The sequence below is a fragment of the Thunnus thynnus genome, chromosome 5 (assembly GCF_963924715.1).
Source record: "Thunnus thynnus chromosome 5, fThuThy2.1, whole genome shotgun sequence".
Classification (NCBI taxonomy): domain Eukaryota; kingdom Metazoa; phylum Chordata; class Actinopteri; order Scombriformes; family Scombridae; genus Thunnus; species Thunnus thynnus.
The window spans coordinates 4,776,256-4,797,216 of NC_089521.1; the positions used below are offsets into that span (position 1 = coordinate 4,776,256).

The 20,961-nt window shown below is 39.0% G+C and overlaps 2 protein-coding genes across 2 annotated transcripts; both read left to right on the plus strand.

Moving 5' to 3' along the window:
* Positions 1 to 1,082: 1,082 nt before the first annotated feature.
* Positions 1,083 to 9,654, plus strand: LOC137182527 (cytochrome P450 2F2-like). The gene is made up of 11 exons (XM_067588794.1): positions 1,083 to 1,293; positions 2,136 to 2,298; positions 3,205 to 3,357; positions 4,729 to 4,889; positions 6,299 to 6,367; positions 6,513 to 6,617; positions 6,791 to 6,926; positions 8,138 to 8,223; positions 8,520 to 8,621; positions 8,920 to 9,061; positions 9,177 to 9,654. Exons 1-11 carry the CDS (start codon positions 1,135 to 1,137, stop codon positions 9,362 to 9,364), a joined length of 1,464 nt encoding a protein of 487 aa, XP_067444895.1. The 5' UTR covers positions 1,083 to 1,134; the 3' UTR covers positions 9,365 to 9,654.
* A 1,809-nt stretch (positions 9,655 to 11,463) lies between these two features.
* psme3ip1 (proteasome activator subunit 3 interacting protein 1) lies at positions 11,464 to 20,349 on the plus strand. The gene is made up of 7 exons (XM_067588795.1): positions 11,464 to 11,568; positions 14,046 to 14,182; positions 14,294 to 14,392; positions 15,515 to 15,636; positions 18,590 to 18,729; positions 19,371 to 19,453; positions 20,052 to 20,349. Exons 2-7 carry the CDS (start codon positions 14,056 to 14,058, stop codon positions 20,312 to 20,314), a joined length of 834 nt encoding a protein of 277 aa, XP_067444896.1. The 5' UTR covers positions 11,464 to 11,568; positions 14,046 to 14,055; the 3' UTR covers positions 20,315 to 20,349.
* Positions 20,350 to 20,961: the final 612 nt, after the last annotated feature.

Sequence of the window (20,961 nt, forward strand, 5' to 3'; positions counted from 1 at the left end):
TAGACAATTTATATGGAATTATAAAGTACCCAGGGTATCTATGGAAAAACTGACATAGATTATAGATTAGGGGGCATTTGATTACCTAGTTTTAAAAAGTATTACAGCTCAAATTCGATTTATTTCATCCTTTTTTTTTTTTTTGAGAGTGACGGTGCCCCCTCCTGGATACAAATTGGATTGCATCCCCTGAAAGTAAAAGCAATCAGTGATTTTATTTATAAATGGAACTTCAGAATTCTATCCAACAGGACAGACAATCCTGTTTAATTAAAATGTGGTGGGAGATTCATGGAAGTCTTAGACTGAAAATGGGACTGTCATCAAGAACACCTCAAAAAAAACCCCTCATACCCATGACTCTCAATAACAAGATTCTGGAGACTTGGCATCATAAAGGGATCCAGCATTTGAAAGACTGTTACGAAAAGGGACTTCTCATGTGCTTTGAACAACTGAAGAGGAAATATGACTTGTCCAGCAGGACCCTCTTCTGCTCTCTTCAGTTAAGATCTTTTCTTAGAACCAGCCTGGGCCCTGGAATGACTTTACCTGTATTTACTGATGTGGACAAGCTGCTTCATGAGGGAAATGTATACAAATCTATTTCTAAAATCTACTCCCTGCTGCTGAATGAGGGCCCAAAGCCAGGTTTGCACAAATCTAGAGTGAAATGGGAATCAGATCTGAACATAACAATTGATGAACACCTCCGGTCAGATTTATATGAAAGCAGTTTGTCAGCTACCATTAATGCCGGTACAGACTGGTGCACCATAATTTTATTCAATTTATTCATTCATTACTAGTTTATTTCTATTGCTGACCAAATAATCCCTTTAATATTACCAGTTGTACATCTATATCCATTTATCTGCAATAAGCTAAAATAGGTTAGCGATGTGTTGGTCTGGCTCTACTTGTGACCCAGGTAGATCAAGTCAAACCCTGTCAGAGCTTGTTCCTCTTAAAGTGTGTAACGGTACCCTGTTTGATTTGTCTCACTCACCTTTCATACAGAGGAGCAAAGTACAACCCTAATCCTAATCAGAAGAGGAAGTGCTGAGAGCTAACCAACCCCTTTTAAAGCAAATCAGTCAGCCAGTTTCTCCAGTTCAGTTCAGTCCCCTCACCATGTTTACTTTAATCATCCTAGGGCTCTGTGTTTGCTTATTCCTCATTCAACTCATAACCTTGAGGCCCAAGAACTTTCCACCTGGACCCATTATCCTGCCGCTTCTCGGGAATGTGTTAAACATAAGCTTGGAGAACCCCTTGAATGACTTTGAGAGGGTAAGAAAAACACTGCATGGCTCTTCCAATGCCTTAAATTGTTATGTTATGTATGTAATTACTATTATTAGAAGGCTACTTAAAATGGGTCTAAACTAGTTAAATACTTACTTACAGTGCTAGTTTCAGCTAACCTATTTGCTGTTGGGGTAAAATAAAAATACATGCAAAGCCACTGAAATATGCGCACAGTATACTATGCTTCTAAGGGCAAGGGTTATTTACAACAGCATTGCTCTTTTCGTGTGATTGCACAACATATTGTCGTTGTCTGTGCAGAGTTGACCACCTGTGTACTTTGACTAACCAGTTTAGGCCGTACACACTGGCTGTTTTCAAACTGATGCCCAATACAATAGATGAGTGGTCTTGTTAAGTCAATATTTGTGAGATTTTGAGATCTTCGCTGTTGAGATCTTAATACAATATAGGCGAAAAGGGATAGTTTTGTGGTGCTCAGTGCATTGAAAAATCCCTTTTAAAATCACAACATCAAACTGCTTTTACAGAAACTATGTGCTGGAGGATAATCTACAGACCTCGCTGCCCCAAGTAATCACAATAAGGTTTCTAGAAAGAGACATTTCTGTTGATTTTTACAAATATAAATTTTCAATTCAAAATTCAATGCCAGAAATCCAGAAGTGGTGGTGGCAGTCTCAGCAATTATCTTAAGGCTGGGCAATTATAACCAAAACTATATGCATGCCTAGATAACACAAGCTTTAAGTGGGCAAATATACTGCTGCTGTAATTTCAGTGAGTGAGCGTAATATCCATCTGTTATGTGATATTCTGTAGATGTATTTCAAAAACTGACAAGCTGTTGTGTTTTCTCTCAGCTGAGGAAGACTTATGGAAATGTCTACAGTCTGTACATTGGTTCCAAACCAGCTGTATTCATCAATGGTTTGAAGGCCATGAAGGAGGCTATGGTGTCTAAGGCTACTGATTTTGCTGGACGACCCCAAGACCTGTTTGTCAATGACACCACCAACAGGAGAGGTAGGACAGACATGATGTGTTATAGGAGAGAAAAGATCAAATTTAGTTGATTTTAAAAAAGGAGTCAGACATTTAGGGTACATATGGCAATAATATATCTCTTTCTATGCATGTACTGCATGTAGGGATGGGACAGTAACCAGCACGACTAGGGTTGCCCCTTAAAGCCTGCTTCTAAATTAGTAAGAAGTATTTTGAAACTTTTATCAGTACTTGAAGAAACCTTTACGAGTAAAAAGCCTATAAATGTAATCTATCAAAACACATTCAACAAGAATACATTTCCATAAAAGTCTCCCATTAGTGCCAGTATGCTTCACACAGCCATAGAAGTCTTGTTGGTCTAATAGCAATTTGTTATGAACAAGCTAAGCCAAAGGCAAAAACAGCTCCTCCCCAGAGAGACAAAAGTAATGTCATCCATCTTTCATCTTTAACAAAATAAAAAGCAGAGAAGTCTAGAGCCATTAAGATCAAAAATGTTGTGATAGTGGGAATTATATCAAGCCCTAAGTCCTTCAATCCATTTATTAATTACAAACAAAGGGGATGCCCATAAGGTCAGATTTAAAGGTAGGGATGAGGAAGATTAACACACTTATTTTAATTGATCTTGTGTCCAGATAGCCAAATAAATTAAGATTATGAACGCCTCGTGTAGAAGAATCTGGTCTGTTTATAGTGAGCAAAAACCCTACTGCTGTATTTTAAAGTGTAATGTACAATAACTATGAATACAACTCACTAATCTGAATCTCAGGTTTGAAAGTAAACAAAGATAATACATTAAAGTATTGCAGAGAGTTAATAATACAACAGGCTAGAAAGTAATTGATCTCTGGAGCAGACATTAGATAACCTGTAAGTTCACACTGTGTGCTTTTTGTGTCAACACACCTGTTGTAGGAGTGATTCTGGCAGATTATGGCTCCAGTTGGAGGGAGCATCGTCGCTTTGCTCTGATGACTTTGAGGAACTTTGGTCTGGGGAAGCAGTCCATGGAGGAGAGGATTCTGGGAGAGATGCAATATGTCATGAATACACTGGAAAAGAGCATTGGTACGTCATCTGTGGGTCCACACAATCCTCATACAACTTTAATCTGTACAGGTGCACACTAAAATCTCACCACCACAAATAGTGATGCAGCTGATTTAAATGAAACAAATATTTAAGTATTACCACATGGATTTTAATCATACATTTCCATTAATATCAGTAGATTTTATACAGTTCCTTTTAAAGTCGCCTTTTCCCTTCCTCTACCTGCCACTTTCTGCTCATTGTGTAAGTCTGTTGCCAGGTTGAATTTTGGTTCAAGTTTGAATTTTTGTACAATGCTGTGTCACACTTAAGTCTGTGTTATGTCTTTTACCAACCCAGTATCATGGTAGTTTGTGAAATAGCCACGAAATTTAATCTATAGATTTGAGTACATGGACACAAATTTTACATTTTTTTCGTGACACTCAGCACGACTTTTAAACTAATGTATTTCAGTTGGAAGTATGTTTCATGCCTGCACCACTTTTTTTTCTGTCAGTCGGGACTTGGGAACACAGAAGCTGTATTGTTTTTTCTCATTTGTTATAATTTTTTTGAACTATAACCGCTACATTACTGAACATTTAATCACAAGATTTCATCTATTTTTTGTTTTTATTTCTTTATTTTAATTTTTATCAGTTAATGGTCCACTTCAGTCTGGTGGACGGACCAGAGGACCCACCACCCAGAAGTATTTTGCTCATTGTCACCATGTTAATGTTTTCTTCTAACTAAATCTTTAACATTTTTTAACACAAAAACACAAAAGTGTCCTTGATACTCAACAGTACAATGGGTCAATATTAAGGCCATCAGTTTTAATTATTTCTCCTTTGATTATGATATATAATGTTTTAGGGGTTTTTTGTCAGTTTTTGATAGCAGTAGGCTATGGCAGAGCATTGTGTTGTGGGAAACTTGACACGTTCAACTACTGTTTCGGGTTGTCTGCCATCAGTGGGCTTCATTCCATTTCAATTTGCCACTGGTCAGCTGCAACCCGGAGTCAAACCCCACTATCTCTGTTAAGAAAAGGCATTTTATAGCCTGTGACTGTAAAATGTGAAGGTGCTCATCTAATTTTATATTTCCAAGAATATGTGGCTGAGGATATTTAATATGAAATCATCTTTCTTAAAACATAGAGTCTTCTTCAATTAATTTTGAGCCACATCATCCAATAAAGCACCCCAACGTGTGTGTGTATGTGTGTGTGTGTGTGTGTGTGTGTGTGTATGTGTGTGTGTGTGAATGGGGAGACTCACTGAACCAGCTGCACACAAAAATCTCAATCAGTTTGGAATAAATTCAGATGAAAAGTAAATAGCAGACATAATAATAAACCATAATAATAACTGCTGTGACACTGGATTGTTTTTACAGGCAAAACCTTGAGCCCTCAACTTATGTTTCATAACGCGGCATCCAACATAATCTGCCAGGTTCTGTTTGGTAAACGCTACGACTATGATGATGAGTTCATCACAGTGCTTGTTCAGTGCTTCACTGAGAATGCCAAGCTAGCCAATGGACCATGGGCTATGGTGAGTCAAAGCATGATTCACTACTCCCTATATAATAGACGCTAAATTACTCAATAGTGAGCATAAATCAAGATTTAGGACACTAACTAATCGTTGTTGGTAGTTTTCAAATCTTTAAAATGCAGAGCAAAGCATTGTGGGATTGTTAACAGAAAGTAGTGTGCATGCCATGGACACTTACTTTTTGTGGAACTTTTGAGGGCACAATATAGTGGATATATTTACACACTCAGCATTCGGAGACGCAAATAAAATGGAGGGTGAATGTAATGCACAATATATTAAATAGGGAGTGATTTTAGACACAGCCTAAGAGTCTTTGAGTTAAATATTAATTTTAGCCTTTAGCATGCTAAGATGCTCGCAATGATAATACTAACATGCTGATGTTTAGGAGGTGTAATATTTACCATGTGTACCATCTTAGTTTAGCATGTTAGCATGCTAACATTTGTTAATTAGCATGAAACAAAAAGTGCAACTAAGGCTTGTTGGCAGATCATTAGTTGCAGGTATTTGATAAGGAAACAAAGTATTGGCCACACAAAATGTTTTACCCAGTAATGGTGCTAGAGGAAAAGCCAAGGGGCCACCAAAGATGATACAATTCATCCCAAAGTGAAGATGAATGTGTGTCCTAAATTTCAATCCATCCAATAGTTGTTAGACATTTCACTTAAAACCACTGATGTGAAGCACATGGTGGCGTTAAAGGAAAAGTCAGGGGATCACCTACGTAAGTAGACTTTGTCCTCTGTGTATAATGAATGTCTATACAAAATTTCATGGCAATCCTGGACTGAAGTGGTGGACTGACAGATAGATCAACATTGCCATCCCTAGAGCCATGCCATTACCATCACCTAAGAATAGAACCCCAAGATACCTGAACTTCTGCACTTAGAGCATCATCTGGGATTCTGGTATTTAGCACCTTAACTTTTTCTGAGAAATTCTTATTCTCAGACTTGGTGTAACCGTTAAGTGTGTCACACTCACCTGTAAAGTGCACCAGGGTACACTTAAGATTAGGGTTTGGATTCGAGGGTTCAGTCTCATTGTCCTCCAGAACCTCTTTGAGGCTGTCTGAAATCACTGTCCTCTCAAACCATCCACACTTCTGCAACTGCAGTAGCTGTTGACATTTGGTGTGTTGGTGTCTCAGTTGAACTACCTGTGCCAAACACTCTAAAGACCTATTTCTTCAACTTGGTAATCTTACTCACCTTGCCTCATAGACATTGAAGTGTTGTTTGCTAACTAAAAACAGAATTTTAGCTTGCAAATTAACTTCTAACTACTTATCTCCAGTAGTACTTTGTATGTCTTAACTTTTGCCATTGAAGTGAAACATTTGATAATAAAATTATCTGGATTCAGATAAGTTAAGGATAAATCTTTCTTTACAGCTGTATGACTCCTTTCCCATGATTCGTAACCTGCCGCTGCCCTTCTCCAAGGCCTTTAAGAATGTTAAGGTATGTTTATAGGTCCTGGAAATTTATTGTATTTATTTATAATGAACTGTGAAAAATTTAATCTAAAACTCTTGGTGCAACCTCACACAGAGAACAACAACCAACACAAATGCTCTTAATGCTCTCAATGATTCATGTTTTTCAGACTTGTCAGCGTATTGCAAAGCGTGTGTTGGCTGAACACAAGAACACCAGAGTCCCTGGAGAGCCACGAGACTTTGTTGACTGCTATCTGGATGAAATGGATAAGGTGTGTGTGTGTGTGTGTGTGTGTGTGTGTGTGTGTGTGTGTGTGTGTGTGTGTGTATGTGTGTGTGTGTGTGTGTGTGTCAGTAAGGTATATGTATGTGTGTGTGTGTGTGTGTGTCAGTAAGGTATAATTTCATTTGATCTTTGCTTGAAGAAACATTCTCCTCTTTTTAGAGAGGTGACGATTCTTCATTTTCAGAAGAAGAACTCTCTATGTACGCTCTTGATATTCACTTTGCTGGGACTGACACTACCTCCAACACTCTGCTTACTGGTTTCCTTTACCTTATGACCCACCCACACATACAAGGTATGCATGCACGGGTAATCATAGGTTATTTCTTTTCTGTCATTGGCTCCATAGTCCTGCCATTGTCTTTCTGTCTATCTAAATTTTTTATCTATTCATCCATCACTTATTTCTATAATTATTTCTGTGAAAGTCACAAACAGAATAGGTATTTATCACAGAAGACATTTTGACATGTGTGACATGTCAGAATATCTGCTGTGAAAAATCAGTGAAAAGATGTAACACCATGCAAAATTACATCTGATATTTTGTTGTAAATATGGATACATACAAGAATTGAAAGAGGAAAGAGCTGGTCTTTGTCCAGGATAGAACCTGCATTTCTCCTCCTGAATCTAAGGTGTGTCAAGAGTCAAGAGTTCCATTTGATCATTTGGCCAATTTATGGAACTGACCTTAAAGGGGACATATTATGCACTTTTTTATATTTTGAATTTGGGGCTCAACTGGAATATCTGCATGCCAACGACAACGCCAGCTTGTCGGCAAGGTGGAAAAAAAGAATGCAAACGGCCGGCAAACGGTTGAAACCTGGCCTGTTAACATGCAGGGGGCATTTTTACATACGATAATTTCAAGTTGTGGAACTATGACCATGTTTAACATAGGTATCTGACATCATAACAGTATATAAATTACAGAAAACCACAAAAAGCATAATATGTCCTCTTCAATTAGCTACCACAGCTGCTAAAATTAGCTGGAGACTGTCATTTCCATCAATGAAACTGATGGCTGCAGGCTAAAAATTAGAAGCCTGTGTATTTTTTTGTTTGTTTGTTTAATTTTATAATTTGTCATTAGTATCCATCATTCAGTCTACTGTTCTTCAGGCATTTCCACATGTTGTTCTCGTTTTTTATTTCAATATTCATTTATATATCAGGGACAAAACACATTAATTAACACCAATGTGATATAAATGTGTCAGATTTAGCCAAAAGACGAATTTTTCCCACTTTGTCCTGTAGACCTTACAGTGAAAAAAGCACATGTGTTCCACCTCATTAAGTGCGCCAGTAAGCCACGCAACCAAGCCAGCATGTACAACACCAGGACCCTGAATGCCATCATTCCACCATTTACCAGCCTCTCTATACCTGTCACCCGCTCTCAATCACGTTCTTCATTACATTATTGTTGCATTGTTGTTGTGATATTAACAGTAAACACTGCCACCACCCCCCTCTCTCTGCTGTATTTTTCAGAGCGTTGTCAGCAGGAGATAGACCAGGTGTTGGAAGGGAAGGATCGGGCCAGTTTTGAGGACAGGAACAACATGCCTTACATGCAGGTAAATCATCAGATATAATAATTTCACTTTTATTTCATGTGTACAAATGGGTCTCAGTGGCATATTTGTCAGAGCATGACACTGAGTGTTCTAAAGGTAGGGGATCATTTGCAAAAGAAAATCTTTAAACATGTTGTTTAAAGATTTTCACCTCTGACAACACCTCTGGGTGTCATGGGGTCCTAGAGTTCACTTTTGCATCACTGCAGCAAGCTAAGAAGTTATACCACTGGGGGTCAGCAATGATAAGATTTTTATCGGGTGTTAAGTTGCTCTTTCAATGTCTTTTCTTCCAGGCTGTGATCCATGAAGTGCAGAGGATCGCCAACACTGTGCCACTCAGCGTCTTCCACTGTACGACAAAAGACACAGAGCTCATGGGATATTCCATTCCTAAGGTAAGAGGCAGCTGGTGTTCAATAGTTTTGGCAATAGTGACAGTAAAGTGATGTTTTGTGGGAAAAAACTTCACAGGTACTCTATAGCTTCATGTTGAAAAAGCAATTTGTTTCATGGTTGCAAGCAGAGTCAAACTCTGCAAGGAACAAAGCTGAAATTGACTTTTCTGCAAATAATAATTCATAATTAATCAAAAATTTCTTGATTTCACTGCTTGTAAGAAAACAGTTGTCTCTCAATGTAGGTAACAGATTTTCCAAACAGAGTAACATAACCTTTGCTTCACTTTCTCCTCAGGGTACAATGATCATCCCTAACTTGACCTCAGTGCTGAAGGAGGAGGGACAGTGGAAATTCCCCCATGAATTCAACCCTGAAAACTTCCTCAATGACCAGGGAGAATTTGTCAAACCAGAGGCCTTCATGCCTTTCTCTGCAGGTACGAGAGCATAAAAAACAAACAACAGAGCAGGTCTTGTTGTATCACACCTTCAAATGCATACACAGATAGGGTGGGTTTAATCAATGACCTTTGAGTCTTGTTCATGTCCCAGGTCCTCGTATGTGTCTTGGAGAGGGTCTGGCTCGTATGGAGCTCTTCCTCATCATGGTGACTCTGCTGAGGAAGTTTAAGTTCATCTGGCCTGAGGATGCAGGAGAGCCAGACTACACTCCAGTCTATGGGGTCACTCTGACTCCCAAACCTTATCGTATGAAGATCGAACTCAGGGCAACGCAGTAAAGTGGTCTGCAGACACACAGCAGAGACAGTGGAAATGAACCCAGTTAATCATCCACAGCCAGTTACGCCTGAGAACAAATATGATGGCTTTTGTGCTACTCTTACTGACCATTAACAATACATGTAAAATGTGCCAAACGCTGGGTGGTCATTCCCGTCGAAGTTCTGTAGTATATAATATTAATACGTAATATTACTCAAATAATATTGATTAGTTATTATGAACTTTGTATTTGTACTTTAGGTATTGTTATTCTTGTTCAGAATAAAAACAGAAACTATGTAATTGACTTGGGTGTGCGAACCCCTTTTTGTTCTTTGGATATTGATTAATTATAATACGAAACAAAAATTATACTAATACTAATACATGTATATTTTAAAATAGATTATTACTAATCTAATAATACAATGCCAGTCAAGGGTTTGGACTGTATACTGTATATTATATAATGTATATGATATATTATATGTTAAATGATGTTTTTACCTATCATTAGGTCCTACAGTGGGTATCAGGCTGTGTTGTTATAAATGTACTAAGCCCTCTGATAGACAACATTCTCTAACCCTGACCTGATAAACCTTTAAACTGCCTTTGAATCCTGCTCTCACCCATTACTCTAGTTGGTGACTTGATCAAGCTTTATATCTGCATTGTATCTGTTTAAGCTAACCTACACTGGCCCCACTGTCTTGATGGGCAGTATAATCTGAACACCTTGGCACACTCAGTTGTCTAGCTGTCATCCCTGCTTTTCTAGTGCCACTAATATTGCCAATAGCCACTAGTTATATTCACTGCCACATCTACCATCAGCTAGATGTTGAATACAATTGTGTAGGCATGAATAGTGTATGTAAATATATAGATTAACAGCATTTTATGAAATTTGAATATATTGTGCTGGATCTCTGCATTGGTAGGAACATGCATCTGACCATTATTGGTATGTATTACCCTCCAACTCAGTAAATATTGATACTTTTACAGACATTGCCATGCTCTGGTCACTGTAGGCCTCTTCTGAATTAATAGTAATGAGGGGATCTGAACCTGGACTGGCTCATTTTCCGTTAGCAGTTAAAGGTAAAATAGTCACAAACAACACTGTTCACCCATGTAGTTTGTTGCATTCCACCACATCTGGTCTTTTCTGACACACCGTGTCATTTCTATCACAGCACATATTTTTACATAAAATGTATAAAAATAACATTCCCACTAATAGTCCCACTAATAATGCTTTATTGAAAATTGAGCAATTATGGTCACAATAGATTTACAGAATTTGAAAATGATTGTGCACTGTAAGAAAAAATGTCTGAAAGATTTCATCGATGCAGTTTTACATTGTTTCCCATGTAAACAATGGGAAAAATTATCTTTAAAATCCTGAAAATTCATGAATTTATATATTGGCGCAGATCAGTGTGAGAGATTTCCTGAAATATTTTGGAATGTCTGTAATTTTGTTTTAAAAATTCTGTTATGTTGTGTGATGGAAATGATTATTTCCCCTGAATGTTAGAATGAAATGCCAAAATTATATATTATTTTAGGTATTTTGTCACAATCAGGAAGTGTTTCTACACAGAATGGATTAATAAAGCATATCAATACATTTCTATAAAAATTAGATTTAGGTTAGATTTTCAAAAAAAAATCCCAGACCATAGTTGAAGAATTACCCATATACACATCCAAAAATATGATATATTAAATGGTAACCCATTTAAAGTGTATTCCTGCAGATGGCAGGTACTGCATGTCCTGCTACTCTACCAAGACAAAGAGCCAGTGGCTATGGGGCACAAAAAATGACAGAAGCATAAATAAATAAATAAATGCGGAAATAAATAATTAAATAAATAAATGTAGAAATACAGAAATAAATTAATGTAGAAATGTAGAAGTAAATGAGTAAATTATTTATGGAAATGTAGAAAATAAATCCAATACATTAATTTAATTATGTCCTTTTCCATTAAATAAAAAACATTTTTTAAACTTATTTATGTATTCAATCATTTATTCCTGCATTTATTCATTTGTTTATGCTTATGTCATTTTTTGTGCTCCGTAAGTGGCGTCAAAACGGAAAGAAAAGTCGGAACTAAAGACGCACGTCGGAAATCGCGACGAGACATTTTTACAGTGACACAAAACGTCATTGATTTGGAGTATCGACTAGCCGAGCTTGGTAAGTTCAAGTGACACAATTATTCTATGTGATATTGATATGAAATAGTCATAAGTTGATGTTCGAGTCTGCTCAGCATCTGAAAGTATTAATATTCCAACAAGGCGGACTGACAGCTTTCCTGGATGCTAATGAAGCTAACGTTAGCCGTTTTGCAGCAAGCAAGAAAGGCACCTGCGTGTCCTCAGCCTTACAGAACAACTATCTGAACCTCAGCAATAGATAACCAATGTATCTGACTGTTATATTGCAGATTGATTGTTGTATTGGTTGATTGTTACGTCGGTAGCCGAGTGTGTCCTCTATCTTTAAATGCTAGCCTTCTTAAGCGGCTAATGTTGTTATTGTTGCAGTGTACGGCTGGAAAGGTAACTGATACAAGGTAAAAGCTCAGATCTATTAAACAGACACCTGTCGTACCTCATTACAAATTCTTTGTGGTATCCTTACTGGGTTCCTGAGCTGTTTTCGTTGAAGAGAAGTTCGTTAAATTGCTAATATCTTCAATTACGTGTGATGATTAAAGGTGGCCACAAGGGAGAGCCAAAACCTAACATGTTGACTTCAGATTAGCCTTTTAATATTTAAACATAACAGTACTAGAAACATAAGTGAAAACATCTCCTCTCAGGGATGTGACCTCGGTTCATCTTTTGTAATTCATTTCTCCTGCTGAGAAAATACAGACGGGTGACAAATTAAAGGACAAACTGGTCCAGGTCTGAATGCTTGGCCCCTACAGTGAGGGTAACTGGTGGCTCTGTTATGCTTTGGAGGTGTTTTGCTGGCATGATTTGGGACCACTTGTCCCCTTAGAGGGAAGGGTCACTGCAAATCAATACAAACTTGTTCTGAGTCATCACCTTTATCCTATGATGAAACATTTCTATCCTGATGGGAGTGGTCTCTTCCAGGATGCACCAATTCACAGGGCACGAGGGGTCACTGAATGGTTTGATGAATATGAAAATGATGTGAATCATATGTTATGGCTTCACAGTCACCAGATCTCAACCCAGTTGAACACCTATGGGAGATTTTGGACTGACTTGTTAGACAGCGCTCTCCACCACCATCATCAAAACACCAAATGAGGGAATATCTTTTTGAAGAATGGTGTTCATCCCTCCAGTAGAGTTCAGAGACTGTAGAATAATTGCCAAGGAGCATTGAAGCTGTTCTGGTGGCACATGGTGGCCCAACACTTTGCTAAGATACTTTATGTTGTTTTTTCCTTTAATTTGTCACCCGTCTGTATATAAGTAGTGATTTTATGGGAAATACATGCTGCCAGATTATTCATGGATCTGTTTTGTAAAAATATGGGAAAAGCTCTCGCTTTCTGTGCAGCATTTAACTGCCTTTGACATTGCATTTGTGACATTATCAACATTGTGCAGCTTGTTTCAGTGAGAAGCCCTGCTTAAGTTTTCTATGGCTTACAGGAATTTCATTTTAGTCATACAGAAACTGAACAGAAGACATTTAAGAGTATGGTGGCAAAAATCCAAATGTCAGGAAAGTTTTATTGATTCATTATTTTATTTTTGTCTAGATATGCAAGATATGCATGTGACCTGACATTACAGCAACAATCAGTCTTTTTAGAAGCTATTTTACTTACTTTCTTGTGCTTTTATGTTTTGATCACTGAAACATTACCGTTATAAAGTCAAATTAATGTTGGATAGAGCTGCAACGATTAGTCGATTAATCGATTAGTTGCCCGCTATTAAATTAAGCGCCAACTATTTTGATAATCGATTAATTGTTTGAAGTCATTTTTTAAGAAAAGATGTCCAAATTCTCTGATTCCAGCTTCTCAAATGTGAATATGTTCTGGTTTCTTTAGTCTTCTATGACAGTAAACTGAATATCTGTGGGTTGTGGACACAACAAGACATTTGAGGACATCACCTTGGCCTTTGGGAAACATTGATTAACATTTGCACCATTTTCTGACATTTTATGGACCAAACAACTAATCGATTAATCGAGAAAATAATCGTCATATTAACCATTAATGAAAATAATTGTTAGTTGCAGCCCATGTTTGATTGGTGAACATAGTAGTAACATGTTATTACCCTGTCCATTGGGAGTTGGCATGTTGATTTTGAAACTTTATTTCCTGTGCACCACTGAATCGTAGTCTGGGGTTGTTTTGAGCAGTTAACACTCACAGGTAATTAATGTGCAGTAGTCGATAGCGGTGGTTTTAAAGGATTTTGTAAATGGTGTTGCTCTGGGGACACAAGTTGAGTTTTAATGGATTAGATTGATTTATTCCCTCGTAGGACTACATAGCAAAAGAATAAATCAGTTGAATCCATGAAAATTGTCTGTGTGGGTCCCTGGAGGAAAACCACTACTACAGACTTCCTCACCTAGTAGTCTATAAGGGCAGAGCAGAAAGACACTGTGTCCACTCTTGAGTAAAAAACATAGTTTAAAAAAACGTGTGTGTTCGTGTGTAGGTGTGTTGTAATGGCAGGGGGAGGGACAGCCGGCGTCGACCTCAGCAGGAAGTTTGTTTCGGAAGCAGAGCTTGATGAGAGGAGGAAGAAGAGACAGGAGGAATGGGAGAAAGTCAGAAAGCCTGATGACCCAGAGAGTAAGAACACACACATTAACACAGATCCAAAAGAGAAGAAGACAACACACCAAACCTCTACAATACACACAGCTGTGCACACATCCACGTATTTGTTTGTGTATTCCTCAGACGCCCCAGAGGAGGAGTATGACCCACGTTCCCTCTTTGAGCGACTTCAGGAGCAGAAAGACAAGAAGCAAGAGGAGTTTGAGGAGCAATTCAAATTCAGTGGGTCTTTGTCTCTGGGTTTCTCTTTGTTATAAGTGTCACTTTTCCTCTGCTGCTGAGTTAGTGGCTCAGTGTTATAAAGATCAGCAGTCATGACAAGGATATGTCAAAATGTCAGCTTTATTACGTGTTTAGCTACTGCTCTTTACTTTGCAGATAAGGATAGGTTTAGAAATATATTACTTATAATAGAGGCACAACAACAATTTACATTTACTCAAGTATTGTATTTGTTGAGTATTTACATTTTATGGTACTTTTCCACTACATTTCAGAGGTACAAATATTGTACTTTCTGTTCCATTACATTTATCTGACAGCTTTGGTTAGAAGTTACATCATAAAAATCATATTATATGCTTAAAATACTTGTCTAAAACTGTGTCTAGTTGGGGCCGCTTGTTACGTTTCACATGTCTGAGCTGTTAACAGTTTCACCAAAGACATTTCTCCTCTAAATTTCTCAAGTGATTCTATTTAATAACTCTTCAGGCAGCTAAATAGGAGGCTAAATGATCTATTATTTCACATTAAGCAAAAGACTTTAGCAGCATTTATTCTTCACATGTGTTGCAGCTGTCTGTTCCATTTACATTGGTGCTACAAATGCTTCACTCAGTTAATGATAGTGAAACTGTAAATCTGTACATCTCTGATGACTTTGCTCTGCCCCTGTTGGTTGGGTATTACTATTGTAGAGTAGCTCTAGGTATCTTGTTCAGCTTATTTTAATTACTACCACGACATAATCACAGAAATATTCATAGCCGGTATCTGTTTAAAGTTTTCTTGCCACTGCTCAGTAGTTCTCCTTAGTTGAAAGTTTTTTCTGCATTTCACTGCAGATTTGCAGCTATGCAACACCATATCCTATCATTCCTTCCTTTATCATTTTAATAGTTTTTGGTAAAGAGATGGATTGGGAAATAACTCACACTTATTTATTTCAAGCAATCATAAAACAATTTTAGTACATTCAAACAATTCTGAAGGCAGCAGTGTTCAAAATGAACAATAAATGTCACACATCTATTAACAGTGCACACGCTTTACTATCTTCATCTATGAAGTTTATCATTCGACCGCCATGTGTTGAGAGCATGTTTGTTTCCATGGTGACAGAGAACATGGTGAGGGGATTGGACGATGATGAGACCAGCTTCCTGGACGAGGTCTCCCGGCAACAGAGTCTGGTGGAGAAGCAGCGCAGGGATGAGGAGAAGCAGGAACTGTTGGAATACAGAATATCCTTTTTATTATGCGTTCATTTTTAAAGAAAACCTTTTCATTAGCCGTTAGTATCACTCAATGATTATTTTCCCTTTCATCTTTTATTTCCCCTTTTAGTGAGCGATAACAGATTTTTGCAGGTTTAAAATAAGCAATGAGCACTTCATTTGTCTTTTGTTATTTTGTTGTTTATGAAATGACAATTGGAAGAGATAAGTCATAGAGAAAAAAAATATCCAAACAAGTATCCATTCAAACTGATAATTAAACACTCAAACTGCCCCCAGAGCAAGTCAGTCAGATTCAATGCTTCCCCAAACTGAATACATATCAAATCCAATGCTAAAATTAAATTAAAATCAAAAAAGCATTTCAGTGCACCCCAGGATACTAGGATAGACACTATTTTATAGAAATAGTCATTCATTATATAAAATAGTATCTATCCTGGTATCCTAGTGTGCGCTGAAATGCTTTTTTGATTTTCTGTAATTTGCCCTGCATCAGCTGGCACCCAGGAGAGAGGCATCGCTGTGCACGGGGTATCTTTGCTTTTTTACTAAAATAAACCTGTTAACACAAAATGTATCATCATACAGACCAGTAACAATAAAACTCAATAATTTGAATGATGCTGAGATTACCTGCCAACCCGCACGCTGCCCCACTGACCAGCATGCTTTTAAAACAAAGGAGAATTTTCATTTTTGTATTGCAGTGCAGTAGCTTTTCTGTAGACATTCCCTGCTGGGTTTCAGCTTTACTTTTCTAGCTCACTCACCCCTGTTGTGAAAATGTGACTTTATTGTTTGTGTCAGTGACAGGCGACTGTTGTGAGGTATCAGCTGGGCCAGAGATCTGTTAGTGCTGATGCAGTTAATACTTCCTGCTGAAAGAAGTTGATAGGAGTCATAAATTATTGTTGCACTTGTAACGACTATCTCATACATTAAGGTAGTCAATTAAAGAAGACAGATTGATTTTTTTTTTTTACTTGTGGGAATTTTACAGCATGATTTACACACACAGTAATATGTCTAATCAGACATAATGTAATAGATCAGAGCCAGGTGTCCTACAGCGAGTGTCCATTGTGATGAGTGTGACTGTAGTTTTCTCCATACAGTATATTGTGTAGAGTTTTCTCAGTAAGTGTTTCAGTGTATCTCTCTATGCTAAACAGTAAAGCTGTTTGCTGGTAATTTCGTGCACTTCATGCTGTTTACAACAGTTGAAGGGCTTGCATGCTGCTAATATGGGAGTGTCTTGGTCCGTGTATGATAAGCAGCTTTATGTGTGTTAGCAAAGACAGGCACATCTCCAATGTAGTCGAGCTCCTGCTGGCACTGCATCATTACACACACACACACACACCTTCTACATATCCATGTGTCCATCCTCATGTATGATACCAGAGCCATGCTGTACATGAGTCATCCCACCTATAAACAGTGAAGGTATCTATCTTTATCCGAAAGACAAAATTATTACAACCAATGTCAATTATCTTCTTGTTGTAGCTTAATATTCATTCAGGTATTGTTATTTTGTTTTGTTTTGCTCTAACCAATCAGTAGCAAGTGATGTGTCCGTCCAGTCCAGTCTGCGGTAACGGTTGCTAGGAGCAGTTAACTACATTAACTACGTTTCTTTGATCACATTGATCAAATAAATATGTCAGTCTATGAGTTGTTATTTCTGTAGGTTGACTTTAAACAGCTTGTACAGCTGATCCACATGCTTTTTTCATGAATGTAGTAGGAAGATTCCCCGCTCTTAATCCCGCCTTCTAAACTCTGATTGGGCAAAAGGAAGCCGCTATCAATGGGCGCAAGCGCTGAGCAAACCTTAGGCCTGGGTAACAATTTGGAGGTCTGCAGTCAGCCTTTCTGTTTGCCAAATCCCGTCATGTTTTAACGGTACTATCACTGCATTATGTAACCTCAGAATTTAGCCCATGAAAGAACCGTAGACATTTTTCTTTCATCAGAGTCATCCAGACACTGACTGTGCTCTTTGTTTCTTCTCTACATTACAGCATATACAGAAAAACAGACATATTTGCATTGATACAGTTACTAGTTTAAGTGAAAGACTCGTTGTGTCTTAACAGTTGGTCAGTCTGTTGATCAGACCACCTAAATATAAACAGAACTCTTATAATCTATAGGTACTGTGCTTCACATCAAAGTGTAAATACTCTTACTATATGAAATTCTTGCATGTCCATGGTGCACATTTGACCATGTGTTCAGTAGTTTTTCTTGTTGCTTGTTGCTCTCTGTGCGTTTCATGTGTTCCTGTGTGTCACACTCTCTTTGTTTTTACGGACAGACAGGTTTCTGACAGGCGGGTTTATCTGCAGATGATGAAGAGAATGGGTTGTCGTGGAAACTGTATCATAGGCTGGTAACTACGGTGACGATTTAAAGCAGTCATTTGCTGCTGTGAACACAAAGTACATGCACACACACACACACACACACAGGTGCAGACCTCAGTTAATGCAGTGAAAACTCAGAACTGCTCATTTATACCACACACATATCTAACGTCCCACGGTGTGTCTGCTGATCCGCGTCCACCTGTCCCTTTTGTCTTGAACCTTGAGTGCTCTGTCTTTGTGTGTCTTCCTGTCCAATGCTTCTCTGTCACTGCATCTCGACCCTATTTCATGTCCCCTGAGCTATGTCTTGTTTTAGGCTCTTTATCTGTGTCACTCTCTTGTCCCTCCTTCTCTCTCTCCACCTCTCTGCCTGAGTGCTTTTCTGTGCCTGTCAGAACGGTGTCACTTCTTCCAACACACTGATGGAGAGCTGTAATGGCTCCCCCTGAAGGGAGGACAGGCTGCAACTTGTTGAACCGCTGCTGAATGGGTCGTTTGTTTCTTTCTGCCCCTGAGCACCACTCTGTGTTCTCTCTCCAAGGCTCCATTATGGCTCATTCACCTTAACTCTGTACTGTCACAGTGCTCTAGCGAAGCAAGCGTCCGCTGACAGCCGCTCCGAGCCTGAAAAGAAGTCAGCACCTAAACATTCAGGGGCGGAGCAAAGGACCAGCCACCTGTCTCAGGCCCATTTATTGGCTGGAGCTGTCAAGAGACGCAGGTAGGTAAACACAGACACACGTCCTTTAAACCTGCATGTGTTCATTTTTTTGGCCACTTGGGGGCAGCAGAACAAGCTGTAAACAACATCAATATTTTATCAACTTATAAAGCTCATATGGAGAACTTGTTAGCAAGCAGTTGCCTATTTACGAATGCAGCAGACACGACACACATTAGCATTCATTTGGAGTCGTGTTTGTGTTCACTTGATGAATATAAATCAAATTTTCACTCTCCTTTTAGCTCTTTTTTTGGTCCACCAACTGCGGAGGGAAATTAACTCCTAAATGTACCACTATTTCCAACAATTATTTACTAACCTTATCAGTCTGTCCTTGAGCGTTGGAAAGGAAGTGTAAGTATGAGGATTTTTTTTGCTGAAAGCAGCAGCCAGTTGCAGCTGGAAGCTACGCGGATAAGAGCAGTGAGACCGAACTAAAACAATGAGCTGAAAGTCACTAACTAACAAAAACTCTGTAGCACTGAGGGGAACTGCAGAGTCGATTGATAATTCTCTGTTGGTTTGTCACTGCAGTGGACCCCACTCGCATTGCACGTAATCCTTTGACCCATTGTTAATATGAAAATATTGATCAGAGCAGCTTTACATCTTAAGAATCTCTTTGTTCTCTCAACCAGTTCGTCCCAGTCGTCAGACAGCAGTAAGAAACAGAAGGTGGAAATCACATCGGCAACAACAGGAAACGGAGACAGACACACAGGTGGGCTGCAGCCTGAGGCCTAAAAGGAGGAATATCTTTCTGTAGTGGGCTTTCAGCTGTTTTCCAGATTTTCAGATTTTGAGTTGTGCATCATTTTGACAATTCCTTGAATTTCTAAATGATATAACTATCAGACCAGGAAAACATAAACTCCTACACAGCTCACTGCAGCAAAGATTGTGTGTTTTTCTTCTGCTACAAGCTGGAATCAGTTATTATTGAAAAGGGCAACCAACGTTTTTTTATAGTATAAGTGTGATGTAGATTCATTGGAACCACTTTTACTCTTATTTTAGGCAGCTCTGCCTCATAATAGAAACCTAAGAAAAGAAACTCACACAAAGGCCTAAACCTGAGTCTACATAAAGCCCAGGGTTGGCTTGACCTTGTTTCACACTTTTGTTAATACCACTTTTCATCCAAGGCAGTTAAAGGGCCGGTGCCTAATCTCGAATCTGGTTTTCTTTTTCATTGGTTAGATAATCCACTGAGTTGCCTACTCTCTGCATTTTCATCTCTGACCTTTTTTAAGAAGAGCCTGATACGGTGATGTCTGCATGTACAAACTCTGAATCTGACTGTCTGTTGTGCTGTTCAGAACAGGAGGGAGGAGCAGGAGGAGAAGCAAGGGGAGCTGAAAATCAACAAACAGTCCCCGGCCTGACGGCGAAGACCCCCCCGGCTCCCCTGAGCTCCGGTCAAGGCGTGTTACATCTGCCATCAGCAGCCGTGTGTGTTGGAGTTTTACCAGGACTCTGGGTTTATTCCGGCAGCAGCGACTCTGACAGCAGCTCGGACAGCGAAGGTAGCGTGGACGCAATCATGTCGCCGTACCCCCGGCACAACAGGGCCTACAGATAGACACACAACTGCATCCATATCTACACACACACACACACACACACACACACACACACACACAAAAAGTCAGCAAAGCTAACCTCACACAAGATATGCACACACAGAGACAGATTAAAAGGTCAGACATACACGCATATAGAGACACACACACGCACACGACAGCCTACAGAAACACACACACACACCTAGCAAACATTTTCAGTATTCCTGTTGTTTTCACAGCTGTGAGTTGAACTGTTGCTCTTTGTCACCAGACAAAGTTCAGCCCAGTAATATAATCCTAATAAACAGTAAGATTAAAACCAATTTTAAACTCTATTCTGAACTAAATCTGTGTATCTATTTGTGGTTTTGCTATTGTGGCACTCAAACATGACACCTCCACCCTTCCTTCCCTCAATCACATCTCACGCAGTTTAAGCCGAGCAACCAATCCCGCACTGCCTACCCCGACGACATCCCGCCCCCCCTACACCCCCCTCCCAACCCAAGCCACAGCGACTGCAAGCTGTGCTTTTGGCTGAGGGAACAGTGATTGACAGCTGTGGAGCAAGGAAGAGACTGCTTAGACTGTGTCACATGACTCACACCTTTTTTAGCTATGAGCAGCAGAGGAGAGCGGAGAGAGAGAGCCGGGGCAGGACGCT